This window comes from Oncorhynchus tshawytscha, linkage group LG02 (genome assembly GCF_018296145.1).
Source record: "Oncorhynchus tshawytscha isolate Ot180627B linkage group LG02, Otsh_v2.0, whole genome shotgun sequence".
Lineage (NCBI taxonomy): Eukaryota > Metazoa > Chordata > Actinopteri > Salmoniformes > Salmonidae > Oncorhynchus > Oncorhynchus tshawytscha.
In genome coordinates this window covers 1,668,403-1,686,862 of record NC_056430.1, presented here as the reverse complement: position 1 = coordinate 1,686,862, position 18,460 = coordinate 1,668,403, and the positions used below count along the sequence as shown (strand labels likewise).

Here is an 18,460-nt window from a genome sequence, read left to right as displayed (position 1 = left end):
GCTTAACAGTTTAGCTTAACCGTTTAGCTTACCAGTTTAGCTTATCAGATTAGTTGACCAGTTTAGTTGTCCAGTTTAGTTGACCCCACAGTGACCGTACGTACATACCCCAACCAGAAGTCGTGGATTACAGGCAACATCCACACTGAACTAAAGGGTAGAGCTGCCGCTTTCAAGGAGTGGGACACTAACCCGGAAGCTTATAAGAAATCCCACTATGCCCTCAGGCAAACCATCAAACAGGCAAAGCGTCAATACAGGACTAAAATGGAATCCTACTAAACCGGCTTTGACACTCGTCGGATGTTGCAGCGCTTGCAAACTATTACAGACCACAAAGGGAAGCACTGCCGCGACCTGCCCAGTGACACGAGCATACCAGACGAGCTAAATCACTTCTATGTACACTTCGAGGTAAGCAACACTGAAGCATGCACGACAGCACCAGCCGTTCCGGATGACTGTGTGATCATGCTCTCCGTAGCCGATGTGAGCAAGACCTTTAAACAGGTCAAAATTCACAAGGCCGCAGTGCCAGACGGATTACCAGGACATGTACTCCGAGCATGCCCTGACCAACTGGCAAGTGTCTTCACTGACATTTTCAACCTGTCCCTGACCGAGTCTGTAATACCAGCATCAAGCAGACCACCATAGACAGGTGCAAGAACACCAAGGTAACCTGGTAAATGACTACAGATCCACAGATGATATAATCTCTATTGCATTCCACACTCCCTTTCCCACCTACGTGAGAATGCTGTTCATTGACTACAGCTTGGTGTTCAAAACCAGAGTGCCCTCAAAGCTCATCACTAAGCTAAGGAACCTGGGACTAAAGACCTCCCTCTGCAACTAGATCCTGGACTTCCTGATGGGCCATCCCCAGGTGATGAGGGTAGGTAACAACATATCTGCCACACTGATGCTCAACACGGGGCCCCTCAGGGGTGCGTGCTCAATCCCCTTCTATACTCCCTGTTCACCCATGACTGCATGGCCAAGCACAACTCCAACACCATCATTAAGTTTTCCGACGACACAAAGGTGGTAGGCCTGAACACTGACAATGATGAGACAGCCTATAGGGAGAAGGTCAGAGACAACCTCTCCCTCAACATGATCGTGGACTACAGGAAAACGAGGGCAGAGCACACCCGCATTCTCATCACCTGGGCTGTAGTGGAGCAGGTTCAGAGCTTCAAGTTCCTTTCCACATCACCAACAAACTAGAATGGTCCAAATACACCAAGACAGTTGTGATGAGGGCATGGCAATGCCTATTCCACCTCAAGAGACTGAAAATATTTGGCATGGGTCCTCAGATCCTCAAAAAGTTCTACAGCTGTACCTTCGAGAGCATCGAAACCTGACTGGTTTCATCACCGCCTGGTATGGCAACTGCTCGGCCTCCGACCGCAAGGTGCTGCAGAGGGTAGTGCTTATGGCCCAGTACATCACTGGCGCCAAGCTTCCAGTCTTCCAGGACCACTATACCAGGCGGTGTCAGAGGAAGGCCTTCTCTTTTCATGACATAGACTGACCAAGTGAATCCAGGTGAAAGCTATGATCCCTTATTGAAGTCATCTACACTTCAATCAGTGTAGATGAAGGGGAGGAGACAGGCTAACGCAATATTGGGAAGGTGTTCTTAATGTTTTGTACACTCAGTTTATACTAATATTTAAGAGTAAACAGTAAATAACAGAGTCATAGCCAGAAATTGTCCTCCCATTTTAGGTGACCAAAAGTATTGGGACAAAATCATGTGTATATTTGTATATATATGTATGTATACAGTGCCTACAGAAAGTATTCACACTCCTTTACTATTTCCACATGTTATTGTATTACAGCCTGAATTTAACATTGATTAAATTGAGATGTTTGGTCACTGGCCTCCACGCAATACCACATAATATCAAGCGGAACTATGTATTTCGATATTTTTTTTCTCCTACAAATGAATACAAACATTTAATCTGAGTATTCAAGTGTTCAACACCTTAGTTATGGCAAGCCTAAATAAGTTCAGGAGTGAAAATATGCTTAACAAGTCACATAAATTGCAAGTCACTCTGGGTGCAATAATCCCCGCAGGAGGCATTTTGCCTTTTGGTAGGCCGTCATTGTAAATAAGAATTTGTTCTTAACTGACTTGCCTAGTTAAATAAATGTTAAATAATTAAAACATGAAAATAATTTTTCATGGACTCGCTCTGTGTGCAATAAATTATTTTTGAATGACACATCATCTCTGTACCCCACATATATAATTATCTGTAAGGTCTTTCAGTCAAGCAGTGAATTTCAAACACAGATTCAACCACAAAGACCAGGGAGCTGTTCCAATACCTCGCAAAGAAGGGCCCCTATTGGTAGATGGGTAAAAATACAAACAAGCAGAAATTGAATTTCCATTTGCGCATTGTGAAGTTACTAATTACACTTTGGATGGTGTATCAATACACCCAGTCACTACAAAGATACAGGCGTCCTTCCTAACTCAGTTGCCGGAGAGGAAGGAAACTGCTCAGGGATTTCACCATGAGGCTAATGGTGACTTTAAAACAGTTAAAGAGTTTAATAGCTGTGACAGGAGAACACTGAGGATGGATCAACAACATTGTAGTTACTTCACAATACTAACCTAAATGACAGAGTGAAAAGAAGGAAGCATGTACAGAATAAAAATATTCAAAAACATGCATTCTGTTTGCAACAAGGCACTAAAATATACTGCATAAAAATTTGGCAGAGCAATTAACTTTTTGTCCTGAATACAAAGTGCTATGTTTGGGGCAAATCCAATACAACACATTACTGAGTACCACTCTCCATAATTTCAAGCATAGTGGTTACTGCATCATGTTATGGGTTTGCTTGTAATCATTAAGGACTGGGGAGTTTTTCAGGATAAAAAATAACAGAATAGAGCTAAGCACAGGCAAAATCCTAGATGAAAACCTAGTTCAGCTTTCCAACAGACACTGGGAGTTTTCACCTTTCAGCAGTACATTAACCCAAAACACAAGTCCAAATCTACACTGGAGTTGCTTACCAAGAATACAGTGAATTATTCCTGAGTGGCCGAGTTACAGTTAAATCTAGTTGAAAATCTATGGCAAGACCTGAAAATGGTTGTCTATCAGTAATCAACAACATATTTGACAGAGCTTGAAGAATTCAGAAAGACTCCCAGCTCTTAGAGACTTACCCTGAAAGACTCCCAGCTCTTAGAGACTTACCCTGAAAGACTCACAGCTCTTAGAGACTTACCCTGAAAGACTCACAGCTCTTAGAGACTTACCCTGAAAGACTCACAGCTCTTAGAGACTTACCCTGAAAGACTCACAGCTCTTAGAGACTTACCCTGAAAGACTCACAGCTCTTAGAGACTTACCCTGAAAGACTCACAGCTCTTAGAGACTTACCCTGAAAGACTCACAGCTCTTAGAGACTTACCCTGAAAGACTCACAGCTCTTGAAAGACTTACCCTGAAAGACTCACAGCTCTTAGAGACTTACCCTGAAAGACTCAAGCTCTTAGAGAGACTCACAGCTCTTAGAGACTTACCCTGAAAGACTCACAGCTCTTAGAGACTTACCCTGAAAGACTCACAGCTCTTAGAGACTTACCCTGAAAGACCCCCAGCTCTTAGAGACTTACCCTGAAAGACTCACAGCTGTAATTGCTCCCGAAGGTGCTTCTACAAATGGGGTGTGATTACTTATGTAAATTAGATACTGTATTTCTGTAGTTCATTTTCATTAAATGTGCAAACATTCCTAAAAACATGCTTTCACTTTCTCATTACGTTCTATTGTCTGTAGAAAAATCCCTTTAATCGATTCTGAATTCAGGCTGTAACACAACTAAATGTGGAATATACCAAGGGGTATGAATACTTTCAGAAGGCACTGTATACATCCATAATCTGAATAGTCCTTCTACCACATACAACAGTAAAGTGTTAGAGACCTGTGCAGACGGTTCCGTTGCCTGTGAAGCCTGCAACACACTGGCATCTAGGGCCCTCTGTCTCCTTGGGCTCACAGCTGAAACACACACACAGCTGAAGATCAATCATCAATCACCTTTCGATTGAATGACTCAGCTGCTGGTCAAAAGTAGCGCACTATATATTGTGTGACCTCTAATTCTCCTGTCTTATCTGTTCAGAGTGATCTTAGGCATGCTCCATCTAATTCTCCTCTCCCTCTCTTTCTCTATGCCCCCCCCCTCTTCCAGGAGGACCTGAGCCCCAGCACCATGCCTCAGGACTACCTAGCTTGACTCTTCTCCCCTCCCTATGTACTCTTATAAACTTCACCAGGCACAGCCAGAAGAGATCTGACCACCCCTCATAGCCTGGTTCATCTCTATGTTTCTTCCTAGGTTCCAGCCTTTCTAAGATGTTTTTTCTAGTCACTGAGCTTCTGCGCATGTGTTGATTTGACTTCTGGGTCTTTGGGGTATAGCACTTTGTGTCAACTTCTGATGTAATAAGGGCTTTATAAAATAAATATGATTGATAAAGGGAATAGGGTGCCATTTTGGAACTTACTTTGCATTTCCATCACAGATTCCGCCACAGGCGTCAGACACGATCTCTACAGAGAGAGAAAGAGAGAGAGAGAGAGAGAGAGAGAGAGAGAGAGAGAGAGAGACAGAGAGAGAGAGAGACAGAGAGAGAGAGAGAGAAGAGAGAGAGAGAGAGAGAGAGAGAGAGAGAAAGAGAGAGAGAGCAGAATGTTTCTTACTCCAAACGGAACCCTATTCCCTATGTAGTGCACTACTTTATACCGGAGGCCTATGGTACCATATTTCCTATACAGGGCAATACTTTTGAGGAGGGTAACATTTGGGAGTTGGTCCGACAGTACTGTACATACCCTTGGAGAAGTTGACTCCTCTCCCACCCTATGGGCCCTGGTCAAAGGTAGTGCACTACATAGGGAAAAGGGTTCCACAGGGCTCTGGTCTAAAGTAGTGTAGTACATAGGCAATAGGGTTCCGTAGGGCTCTGGTCTAAAGTAGTGTAGTACATAGGGAATAGGGTTCCGTAGGGCTCTGGTCTAAAGTAGTGCACTATATAGGGAATAGGGTTCCATAGGGCTCTGGTCTAAAGTAGTGCACTATATAGGGAATAGGGTTCCATAGGGCTCTGGTATAAATTAGTGCACTACATAGGGAATAGGGTATCATTGGGGACATAGGACTACAGTACATACCCTTGGAGCAGTTGACTCCTCTCCAGCCTTTGTAGCAGACACACCTCCCGTTTCCTGTCACTCCATCCAGACACTTCCCATGAGCACAGCTGCATTCTGACCAATCAAACACAAGTTGTTGTAACCTAGTTAGTATAGTTAGCACAGCTGCACTCTGACCAGTCAAAGTAAAGAACCTAAACACAAATACGATTCCATCCTCTAAAGTCAGGTGAATATATTGTAGTTGTGTGTGTTTTGTATTATCTAAAACATTAAATCAGTCAGTCAGAGTCAGACAGTCAGTCAGCCAGCCGGTTAGTCAGCCAGCCAGCGAGTCGGCCAGCCGGCCAGTCGGCCAGCCAGCGAGTCGGCCTGGCCGGTCGGCCAGCCAGTCAGTCAGCAAGTCAGCCAGTCAGCCAGCCAGTCAGCCAGCCAGTCAGCCATTCAGTCAGCCATTCAGTCAGTAGGTCAGTCAGTCAGTCAGCCATTCAGTCAGTAGGTCAGTCAGCCAGTCAGCCATTCAGTCATCCAGTCAGCCAGTCAGCCAGCCAATCAGTCAGCCAGCCAGCGAGTCAGCCAGTCAGCCATTCAGTCATCCAGTCAGCCAGTCAGTCAGTCAGTCAGCCAGCCAGCGAGTCAGCCAGTCAGCCATTCAGCCAGCCAGTCAGTCAGTCAGCAAGTCAGCCAGTCAGCCAGTCAGTCAGCCATTCAGCCAGTCAGCCATTCAGTCAGTCAGCCAGTCAGTCAGTCAGCAAGTCAGCCAGTCAGTCAGTCAGTCAGTCAGTCAGCCAGTCAGCCATTCAGCCATTCAGTCAGTCAGCCATTCAGTCAGCCATTCAGCCAGCCATTCAGCCAGTCAGCCATTCAGTCACTAGGTCAGTCAGCCAGTCAGTCAGCCAGTCAGCCAGTCAGCTAGGATCAGGCCTGTATACCGTGTATATATAATATACCTGAGTTGCAGTCCTTGCCGTAGCGTCCCGGTTCGCAGGTCTCACAAGCTGTCCCATGGAAACCCTCCTTACAAAGACACTCCCCAGTCCCAAGGTTCCCATCCTTACACCTGCTCATAGAAACACAATGAACAGAATAAACCTCTGACCATGGCAATATGACTGGGAAACTCATGGGCACATTCAAAATGGCCATCAGATAGTCCACCTATTATGGCCAGTCAGTCAGTCAGCCATTCAGCCTCTTGACATGAGCGGGGATAGGCTGTTCTTCTCATTCTAGTTCTGTGGACTGTACCTTCCGTTCCCTGAGCACCAGTTGTCCCGCTCCCCAGGGCATTTAAAACAGTAGTGACCAAAGTATCCCGGGCAGCACGAGTGGTCCTGCAACACAGGAGACAGAGCTTGTCAGAGGGGGCGTCCCCAAGTGGCAGCCTATTCCCTATATAGTGCACTACTTTAGACCAGAACCCTATGGCACCCTATTCCCTATATAGTGCACTACTTCAGACCGGAGCCCCATGGCAATAAAATGAATCAACCAATAATACAATCCTCCTGTATAATATAACCCAGGAGAATTCTCCTGAATTATGTAACCCAGGAGAATCCTCCTGTATAATATAACCCAGGAGAATCCTCCTGTATAATACAACCCAGGAGAATCCTCCTGTATAATACAACCCAGGAGAATCCTCCTGAAATATGTAACCCAGGAGAATCCTCCTGTATAATACAACCCAGGAGAATCCTCCTGTATAATATAACCCAGGAGAATCCTCCTGTATAATACAACCCAGGAGAATCCTCCTGAAATATGTAACCCAGGAGAATCCTCCTGTATAATACAACCCAGGAGAATCCTCCTGTATAATATAACCCAGGAGAATCCTCCTGAATTATGTAACCCAGGAGAATCCTCCTGTATAATATCTCACCTGTGTCGTCTTCAAACAGTCAACAATGCAGCCAGCCACGGACTTCCTCCTAGATCCCACCCTCTTCCTGAACTTGCAGTTAGACCTCATGTTCTGAGGGTATTCCCTAATGGTCTACAATGCAGGACAACATAATTTACAGAAACACAAAGTATCTCTACACTAGAGAATATGGGGGAAATGCACATTTGGAATAATGTTTAAGACTGGTGGTTACAATGCATTCATAATTAAACTAGGTCAAATGATTCTAACGATCTTCAAAAGGTCTAAATATATAATAGCAGGAGCAGTGAATAGAAATAAATGAATAAAGATAAAAAGAGAGATAGAAAATGCTTGTTGTTGATGTTTTTAATGTGTAGAGTCTTACTGGCTTGTAGCTGAGGTAACATCTGGGTTTCTCATCACAGGCTGTGCACCTCCCCTTGGAGAAAGAACAATTAGACAGAAACACACACACCTACCCAGGCACACCCACCCACCCAGGCATGCAGGCACATACACTCACCCACTCACCCAGGCACACCCACTCACCCAGACACACCCACCCCCCCAGGCACACCCACCCACCCAGGTACACCCACTCACTCACCCAGACACACCTACCCACTCACCCAGACACACCCCCCCCCCCAGGCACACCCACCCACCCAGACAGACCCACCCAACCACCCAGGCACACCCACCCACCCAGGCACACCCATCCACCCAGGCACACCCACCCACCCAGGCACACACGTAAAGAGAGAACATTCCTCTGTAAGATCACTGATACATTTCTATATGAAATAGTTCACCTACATCAGTACAGCCGACTTACTAGTTCACCACCCCTCCTGTCTCTGTCCATCAGTACAGCTGAGTTACTAGTTCACCACCGCTCCTGTCTCTGTCCATCAGTACAGCTGAGTTCACCACCCCTCCTGTCTCTGTCCATCAGTACAGCTGAGTTACTAGTTCACCACCCCTCCTGTCTCTGTCCATCAGTACAGCTGAGTTACTAGTTCACCACCCCTCCTGTCTCTGTCCATCAGTACAGCTGAGTTACTAGTTCACCACCCCTCCTGTCTCTGTCCATCAGTACTCTGACAAATACACACGCACACACACTTACTCTGACTCGTAGGATCACGTCTTTAATGCATCGGTTCTTATGGACCTGTAAGACTTGGGGAACGGCCAGGATCACCCCGTTTCTCGTCTCACTATGGCTCCCATCCAGCAGAACATCATTGGCCAAAGTCTGAAACACATATAGATAACAACCCAAATAAGGGCTCTGAAAGACGTTCAGATAACAACCCAAATAAGGGCTCTGAAACACGTTCAGATAACAACCCAAATAAGGGCTCTGAAACACGTTCAGATAACAACCTAAATAAGGGCTCTGAAACACGTATAGATAACAACCCAAATAAGGGCTCTGAAACACGTATAGATAACAACCCAAATAAGGGCTCTGAAACACATATAGATAACAACCCAAATAAGGGCTCTGAAACACATATAGATAACAACCCAAATAAGGGCTCTGAAACACGTTCAGATAACAACCTAAATAAGGGCTCTGAAACACGTATAGATAACAACCTAAATAAGGGCTCTGAAACACGTTCAGATAACAACCTAAATAAGGGCTCTGAAACACGTTCAGATAACAACCCAAATAAGGGCTCTGAAACACGTATAGATAACAACCCAAATAAGGGCTCTGAAACACGTATAGATAACAACCCAAATAAGGGCTCTGAAACACATATAGATAACAACCCAAATAAGGGCTCTGAAACACGTTCAGATAACAACCCAAATAAGGGCTCTGAAACACATTCAGATAACAACCCAAATATGGGCTCTGAATAATGTATAGATAACAACCCAAATAAGGGCTCTGAAACACGTTCAGATAACAACCCAAATAAGGGCTCTGAAACACGTATAGATAACAACCCAAATAAGGGCTCTGAAACACATATAGATAACAACCCAAATAAGGGCTCTGAAACACGTTCAGATAACAACCCAAATAAGGGCTCTGAAACACATTCAGATAACAACCCAAATAAGGGCTCTGAAAAACATATAGATAACAACCCAAATAAGGGCTGCAAAAATCCCTGGAACTTTCCCAAAATTCTAAACTGTTCCAGAAAAGTTCCTGTTTGGAGGATTACAGATCTACCCGCTGATTCCCGCCTGATTACGGGAATCCTCCAAACAGGATTTCAGGACAACCTGGAGCTCTGGTCAAAGTAGTTCCCCATAACCTTTAGTGGAAGGAGTCCCGGGGGAGAACGACTGCCCCTTTTCATTTTTCATTGAATCAATATTGCGTCAAATTGATCTCTAAAGTCGAACATTTGCGAGATGGTGCTGTCGAGTAAAATTAAACATAATCGAGCAAGCAAACACTGAGTCGAGAGCGCAGAGGATGGGTCCCACGAACACACAGGCCAGTTGAGAGAGCTGACCGTAGTCGAGAGCGCAGAGGATGGGTCCCACGAACACACAGGCCAGTTGAGAGAGCTGACCGTAGTCGAGAGCGCAGAGGATGGGTCCCACGAACACACAGGCCAGTTGAGAGAGCTGACCGTAGTCGAGAGCGCAGAGGATGGGTCCCACGAACACACAGGCCAGTTGAGAGAGCTGACCGTAGTCGAGAGCGCAGAGGATGGGTCCCACGAACACACAGGCCAGTTGAGAGAGCTGACCGTAGTCGAGAGCGCAGAGGATGGGTCCCACGAACACACAGGCCAGTTGAGAGAGCTGACCGTAGTCGAGAGCGCAGAGGATGGGTCCCACGAACACACAGGCCAGTTGAGAGAGCTGACCGTAGTCGAGTGTGCAGAGGAGGGGTGCACATTAAAGTTGATTTGCAAGTGTGACCAAATGACCTGAACATCATAGCCGCACACAAAATATTAATTGGAGAGCAGAGAATATTTTATTTTGCAGAGATACTACATGTCAAGGCTCAGAAGTTACTGCACTCTCACAAATACACAGCATGACCAAAATGGATTTCTCATTTCACACCAAAAAATCTTGCTCTCACAAACTGCAATATTTTACTATTATTTTATTACAGGTGAAAATTCTAGCCAATGAACATTGTTTGTAACATTTGACTGAAACGCAATTCGCCAGGTTTCTGGACCTGACGATGGCCGACAATAAAAAAGTAAGCTCTGCAGTAAGCTCTTTTCAGTGGAGAACCTAACCAACCAACTCATTTCAATATTGAAATTGAAGTAGGTAGTTATTTGGTCTTCTGTTATTAAAGCAGGCTATTGACTAGGCAAGCTAGGTTAACGTCAGCGAGCAGTAAGCTAGGAAGCTAGCTAGTTAGCTAGCTAACATGTAACCACATTTAAAAATTACCAGTAATATCTTTGGTTTATCCAAGAGCATTGTAGCTAGTTAGCTAAATAAGTGAATGAGGAGTTAGTAGAGAAGGAGGACGTGTGGGGTGGCAGGTAGCCTAGCGGTTAGAGCGTTGGGCCAGCCTAGCGATTAGAGCATTGGGCCAGCCTAGCGGTTAGAGCATTGGGCCAGCCTAGCGGTTAGAGAGTTGGACCAGCCTAGCGGTTAGAGCATTGTGCCAGCCTAGCGGTTAGAGCATTGGCCAAACTATCGGTTAGAGCTTTGGACCAACCTAGCGGTTAGAGCATTGGGCCAGCCTAGCGGTTATAGCATTGGGCCAGCCTAGTGGTGAGAGCATTGGGCCAGCCTAGCGGTTAGAGCATTGGGCCAGCCTAGCGGTTAGAGAATTGGGCCAGCCTGGCGGTTAGAGCATTAGGCCAGCCTAGTGGTTAGAGCATTGGGCCAGCCTAGCGGTTAGAGCGTTGGGCCAGCCTAGAAGTTATAGCGTTGGGCCAGCCTGGTGGTTAGAGCATTGGGCCAGCCTAGCGGTTAGAGCGTTGGGCCAGCCTGGTGGTTAGAGCATTGGGCCAGCCTAGTGGTTAGAGCATTGGGCCAGCTTAGCGGTTAGAGCGTTGGGCCAGCCTAGAAGTTGTAGTGTTGGGCCAGCCTGGTGGTTAGAGCATTGGGCCAGCCTAGCGGTTAGAGCGTTGGGCCAGCCTGGTGGTTAGAGCATTGGGCCAGCAAAAGGTCGCTGGTTCTAGCGGTTAGAGCGTTGGGCCAGCCTCAGCGGTTAGTGCATTGGGCCAGCCTATGGCGGTTAGTGCATTGGGCCAGCCTGGTGGTTAGAGCATTGGGCCAGCCTAGCGGTTAGAGCATTGGGCCAGCCTAGCGGTTAGTGCATTGGGCCAGCCTAGCGGTTAGTGCATTGGGCCAGCCTCGCGTTTAGAGCATTCGGCCAACCTAGCGGTTAGTAACCAAAAGGTCGCTGGTTCAAATACCCCCGGCCTTGAGTAAGGCACTTCATCCTAATTTCCTCCTGTGGTGCGGTACTACTATGGCTGATCCTGTAAAAAAACACACATTCCACTGAACGTATCATTTTTAATTGGAAGACGAGAAGGGAGTGATTGCATCCCGAAATTCGGGGATGTCCCTGCATGTGAGCGTTCCTGCATCTGCACGAACCCCTATACTGTATATAGTTCTAGCGTTAGTCCATTTTTAAGTTAGGACTCCGGTACATCCGCTGGATGGCGGTGGCGACAGTGTCCTTCACAGTGTCCTTCACAGTGTTCTTCACACTGTCCTTCACAGTGTTCTTCACACTGTTCTTCACAGTGTACTTCACCCTGAGGTTTATTACTGGTGATGGTTACAGAACTCACCATTGGGCCCTGAGGTTTATTACTGGTGATGGTTCTAAAACTCACCATTGGGCCCTTAGGTTGATTACTGGTGATGGTTCTAGAACTCACCATTGTGCCCTTAGGTTTATTACTGGTGATGGTTCTAGAACTCACCATTGGGCCCTGAAGGTTTATTACTGGTGATGGTTCTAGAACTCACCATTGGGCCCTGAGGTTTATTACTGGTGATGGTTATAAAACTCACCATTGGGCCCTTAGGTTTATTACTGGTGATGGTTCTAGAACTCACCATTGGGCCCTGAGGTTTATTACTGGTGATGGTTACAAAACTCACCATTTGGCCCTTAGGTTGATTACTGGTGATGGTTCTAGAACTCACCATTGGGCCCTGAGGTTTATTACTGGTGATGGTTCTAGAACTCACCATTGGGCCCTGAGGTTTATTACTGGTGATGGTTCTAGAACTCACCTGAGGTCTATTACTGGTGGGCAAAACTCTGAGGTTTATTACTGGTGATGGTTCTAGAACTCACCATTGGGCCCTGAGGTTTATTACTGGTGATGGTTCTAGAACTCACCATTGGGCCCTGAGGTTTATTACTGGTGATGGTTCTAGAACTCACCATTGGGCCCTGAAGTTTATTACTGGTGATGGTTCTAGAACTCACCATTGTGCCCTTAGGTTTATTACTAGTGATGGTTCTAGAACTCACCATTGGGCCCTGAAGTTTATTACTGATGATGGTTCTAGAACTCACCATTGTGCCCTTAGGTTTATTACTGGTGATGGTTCTAGAACTCACCATTAAGCCCTGAGGTTTATTACTGGTGATGGTTACAGAACTCACCATTGGGCCCTGAGGTTTATTACTGGTGATGGTTACAGAACTCACCAGTGTGTTTTGTATCAAAAAGTGGGTTGAGACTTTTTATATGTGTTATTCTACAAAGCACTCATGCTGCAATCACACACTATTGTGGAAGATCAGCATGACTGGGAGTGAGTGGTGAAGGAGAATGTGTTGAAAATATCATAAAGAAAGAAAAACCCTGGAATGAGCAGGTGTGTCCAAACTTTTGACTGGTACTGTATCTGTATCACAACATTGTAGGATAATAGGGAAGACATCAAAACTATGAAATAACACTTATGGAATCATGTAGTAACCAAAAAAAGTGTTAAACACTTTATTTGAGGTTCTTCTAAGTAGCCACCATTTGCCTTGATGACAGCTTTGCACACTCTTGGAATTCTCTCAACCAGCTTCATGAGGTAGTCACCTGGAATGCATTTCAATTAACAGGTGTGCCTTGTCAAAAGTTAATTTGTGGAATTTCTTTCCGTATCGCGTTTGAGCCTATCAATTGTGTTGGGAGGTAGGGGTGGTATACAGAAGATAGCCCTATTTGGTAAAATACCAATTCCATATTATGACAAGAACAGCTCAAATAAGCAAAGAGAAACAACAGTCCATTATTACCTTAAAAGACATGAAGGTCAGTCAACCCGAGAAATGTATTCAAGTGTATTTGGGAAAACCATCAAGAGCAATGTTAAAACTGTCTCTCATGAGGACCGCCACAGGAATGGGACCCAGAGTTAACTCTGCTGCAGAGGATAAGTTCATTTGAGTTACCAGCCTCAGAAATCGGCAATTAACTGCACCTCAGAAATTGCAGCCCAAATAAATGCTTCACAGAGTTCAAGTAACAGACACATCTCAACATCAACTGTTCAGAGGAGACTACGTGAATCAGGCCTTCAAAGTCAATTTGCTGCAAAGAAACCACTAATAAAGGACACCAATAAGAATAGACTTACTTGGGCCAAGAAACACGAGCAATGGACATTAGACCGGTGGAAATCTGTCCTTTGGTCTGATGAGTCCAAATTTCATATTTTTGGTTCCAACCGCTGTGTCTTTGTGAGACGTAGAGTAGGTGAACGGATGATCTCCGCATGTGTGGTTCCCACCATGAAGCATGGAGGAGGAGGTGTGATGGTGTGGGTGTGCTTTGCTGGTGACACTGTCTGTGATTTATTTAGAATTCAAGGCACACTTAACAAACATGGCTGCCACAGCATTCTGCAGCGATAAGCCATCCCATCTGGTTTGTGCTTAGTGGGACTATCATTTTTTTTTAAACAGGACAATGACCCAAACACACCTCCAGCCTGTGTAAGAGCTATTTGACCAAGAAGGAGAGTGATGGAATGCTGCATCAGATGACCTGGCCTCCACAATCACTCGACCTTAACCCAATTGAGGTGGTTTGGGATGAGTTGGACTGCAGAGAAAAAGCAGCAAACAAGTGCTCAGCATATGTGGGAACTCCTTTAAGAATGTTGTCAAAGCATTCCAGGTGACTACCCCATGAAGCTGGTTGAGAGAATGCCAAAAGTGTGCAAAGCTGTCATGAAGGCAAAGGCTGGCTCCTTTGAAGAATCTATAATCTAAAATATATTTAGATTATTCAACACTTTTTTTGGTTAGTACATGATTACATAAGCGTTATTTCATAGTATTGATGTCTTCACTATTATTCCACAATGTCGAAAAAAGTACAAATAAAGTGTCAAACCTTTGACATGTACTGTAACTTAAAAAAAGGTAGGGGTGTGGATCAGAAAACCAGTCAGTATCTCCTTCACATAAAATTGATCAGGCTATTGATTATGTCCCGTGGAATGTTGTCCCATTCCACTTCAATGTCTGTGTGAAGTTGCTGGATATTGGTGGAAACTGGAACGTGTCGATCCAGAGCATCCCAAACATGCTCAATGGGTGACATGTCAAAATATGTTGGCCATGGAAGAACTGGGACATTTTCAGCTACCAGGAATTGTGTACAGATCCTTGCGACAATGGGGCCGTGCATTATCATGCCCCATGAACGGCACAACAACTGGCCTCAGGATCTCATCACGGTATCTCTGTGCATTCAAATTGCCATCGATAAAATGAAATAGTGTTAGTTGTCTGTAGCTTATACCGGCCCATACCAATAACCCCACCACCACCATGGGGCTCTCTGTTCACAGTTAACATCAGCCAACCGCTCACCCATATTCTGTTTGCCATCTGCAGTTGAAACCGGGATTCATCCGTGAAGAGTTTCCAGCGTGTCAGTGGCCATTGAAGGTGAGCATTTTCCCCAGTTGGCTGAACTGCAGCTAGGTCAAGGCCATGGTGAGGGAGATCATGCAGATGAGCTTCCCTAAATTTGGGCAGAAATTATTCTGTTGTGCAAACCCACAGTTTCATCAGCTGTCCAGTTGGCTGGTCGCGGATGTGGAGATCCTGGGCTGGCGTCGTTTCATGTGGTCTGCTGTTGCCAAATTCTCTAAAATGGCAGTTTATGGTAGAGAAATTAACATTCAATTCTCTGGCAACAGCTCATAACTACTGACCACAACACCACTGACCACAGCTACTGACTACTGCTAAACACAACTACTAACTACAATTACTGACAACAACTACATAACTACTGACCACAACCACAAAACTTCTGACCACACAACTACTGACCACTCAACTGCTGACCACAACAACTGATCACAACCACATAACTACTAAACACAACCACACAACTTCTGACTGCACAACTACTGACACACATCTAACTACTGACCATAACCACACAACTTCTGACCACAACCACACAACTACTGACAACACATCTAACTACTGACCATAACCACACAACTACTGACAATACATTTAACCACTGACCACAACCACACAACTTCTGACCACACAACTACTGACAACACATCTAACTACTGACCATAACCACACAACTTCTGACCACAACCACACAACTACTGACCACTACTTCTGACCACATCCACACAACTACTGACCACAACTACTGACCACAACCACACAACTTCTGAATACTTCACAGGAACGCCATTTGAACGTGAACTTTTTTTAAGCAAAATGCAATTTTTGGGCAGAAATGCCTTCTGGAACATGTGAACTTTCATGTGCCTAAAGCCTTTTAGGGATAGGGGGCAGCATTTTCACTTTGGATGAATTGTGTGCCCATAGTGAACTGACTCCTACTCTGTCTCAGATGCTAATATATGCATATTATTATTACTATTGGATAGAAAACACCCTGAAGTTTCTAAAACTGTTTGAATTATGTCTGGGAGTATAACAGAACTCATAGGGCAGGCAAACTTCCAAACAGGAAGTGGAAATTCTGGGGCTGGTTGATTTTCAACTCATCACCTATTCACATCCCAGTAAGATATGGATCTGTTCGCACTTCCTACGCCTTCCACTAGATGTCAACAGTCAGCAGAACGTGGAATGAAGCCTCTAGTGTGATGTGGGACCGGATGGGAGGGGAATAGTATGTGGTCTGGCAGAATGCCAGTTCCTGCTTGCGCACATTAGTCTTGTTATCGCCTTGCGTTCCATTACTCTGTACACAAAAATGAATGCTCCGGTTGGAACGTTATTGGATATATATGATAACAACATCCTGACGATTGATTCTCTACTTATTTTGACCAGTTTATTCAACCTGGAATATAACTTTTTGAAGTTTTCGTCCGAGTTCGCCTGGACCAGCGCCAGCTTTTGGACATGTGAGCTAAACGTGCTAGCAAAAGTAGCTAATTGGACACTAGTAATGGACATTATCGAACAAAACAACGATTTATTGTGGAACTAGGATTCCTTGCATTGCATTCTGATTAAAGATCATCAAAGGTAAGGGAATATTTATGATGTAATTTCGTATATCTGTTGACTCCAACATGGCGGAGAAATGTTGTGTACCTCTGAGCGCCGTCTCAGAATATTGCATGGTATGCTTTTTTCGTAAAGTTAAAAAAAAAATCTGACACAGCGGTTGCATTAAGAGCCAGTGTATCTTTAATTATATGTAAAACATGTATCTTTCGTCAAAGTTTACGATGAGTATTTCTGTTATATGACGTGGCTCTCTGTAATTACTCCTGATATTTTGGATGCATTTCTGAACATGGCGCCAATGTAAACCGAGATTTGTGGATATAAATATGCATATTATCTAACAAAACATAAATGTATTGTGTAACATGATGTCCTATGAGTGTCATCTAATGAAGATTATCAAAGGTTAGGGATTAATTTTATCTCTAATTCTGCTTTTGTGACTTTATCTTTGGCTGGGAAAAATGGCTGTGTGTTTTATTGGATTTGGTGGTGATCTAACATAAATATATGTTGTGTTTTCGCTGTAAAACATTTAAGAAATCGGACACGATGGGAAGATTAACAAGATGTTTATCTTTCATTTGGTGTATTGGAATCAGCTTTTAGTATTTTTGCACCTTACTTGTGGAATAATCTCCAAAATGGTCCAAAATGTGATGTTTTCGTGCCTCTAGGCCAGGGTAATCCAGATCGTTGATTGACAACCTTTTTACTGAAGGACGCATTTGTTTTCTTTCCTTGTAATTGTGTATCTCTGCTTTTAATATTGTATTGCTTTGTATATTTTTGTAATTACAGGGCTCATCTGCAAAAGAGACCTTGGTCTCAGCATGATTCCCTGTCAAAATAAAGGTTCAATAAAAACATGAAACAATAAGATTTAATTGGGACACCGAGGGAGTGTTTCTCAAAATGCAACCAATCAATCAAATCAATTAACTAATAAATCAATCAAACAAACAAACAAACAATTGCCAAATAGTGAATAGCGTACCTCATTGTTCTTGCCCAGGTGGAACATGATCTGGTAGGCCCTCCCAAGTAATGTGTCCTTCACCATCCCATTCCTCAGATGATCCGGGAACAGCTGTTCATGAAGAATGACGTGGTATTTCAATACCTCTTCACCCTGTTGACAAGTAACAACATAGTTATTATGGTTTGAGGGCCCGATTCCGATTTAGGAAATTACACACTTTCCTAAGCACTTCGCAGTAGTTGGTATTCAGACTTACTTTATGCAGGTGTGTAATGGCCTTGATTCCCTTGCGTGCTCTGAATAAATGTAATTCAACCACTGAAAACCCTCCCACTTACTGGCCAACAGATTTTCATGTGGAGTTTTCATTCAATGGGGTTTTCAGTATATTTATCTTAAGCCATCCCTTTAAGTACGGTGCATCTTTTAGTTAGAATTTTGTTGACAGTCTCACTAGAATATATCTAGAGACCGGTTTCAGATTATTAAGGATCATTTAAAGAAAGCCATCTAAATATATTAATTTGAAGACATGGCATATGACGGTACAGTGAGATACCCGATGGTTGGGTGATAGTTCTCAGGCAATCATCTTGAAAAAACATATACCTACCAGCTTTGTAGAGTTAGTCTGGATTAAGTAATCTCTACCTACCAGGTATGTAGAGGTGGTCTGGCTCAGGTAATCTCTACCTAACAGCTGTGAAGAGTTGGTCTGGCTCAGGTAATCTCTACCTACCAGTTGTGTAGAGTTGGTCTGGCTCAGGTAATCTCTACCTAACAGTTGTGAAGAGTTGGTGAGCTCAGGTAGTCTCTACCTACCAGGTATGTAGAGTTGGTCTGGCTCAGGTAATCGCTACCTACTAGTTGTGTAGAGTTGGTCTGGCTCAGGTAATCTCTACCTACCAGTTGTGTAGAGTTAGTC

The 18,460-nt window shown here is 44.4% G+C and overlaps 1 protein-coding gene across 1 annotated transcript in view; it reads right to left on the bottom strand.

Annotated features, from left to right (window-relative positions):
* Nucleotides 1–18,460, bottom strand: part of stab1 (stabilin 1) — a 168,508-nt gene that overhangs the window by 66,085 nt on the left and 83,963 nt on the right. The window contains exons 34-42 of the mRNA XM_042304863.1: nt 17,551–17,685; nt 8,223–8,351; nt 7,479–7,532; nt 7,106–7,219; nt 6,466–6,551; nt 6,168–6,277; nt 5,236–5,331; nt 4,569–4,614; nt 3,983–4,059 (exon numbers count right to left, since the gene is read on the bottom strand). Of these exons, the coding sequence (XP_042160797.1) occupies nt 3,983–4,059; nt 4,569–4,614; nt 5,236–5,331; nt 6,168–6,277; nt 6,466–6,551; nt 7,106–7,219; nt 7,479–7,532; nt 8,223–8,351; nt 17,551–17,685 (847 nt within the window). The remainder of the gene's footprint in view (nt 1–3,982; nt 4,060–4,568; nt 4,615–5,235; nt 5,332–6,167; nt 6,278–6,465; nt 6,552–7,105; nt 7,220–7,478; nt 7,533–8,222; nt 8,352–17,550; nt 17,686–18,460) is intronic.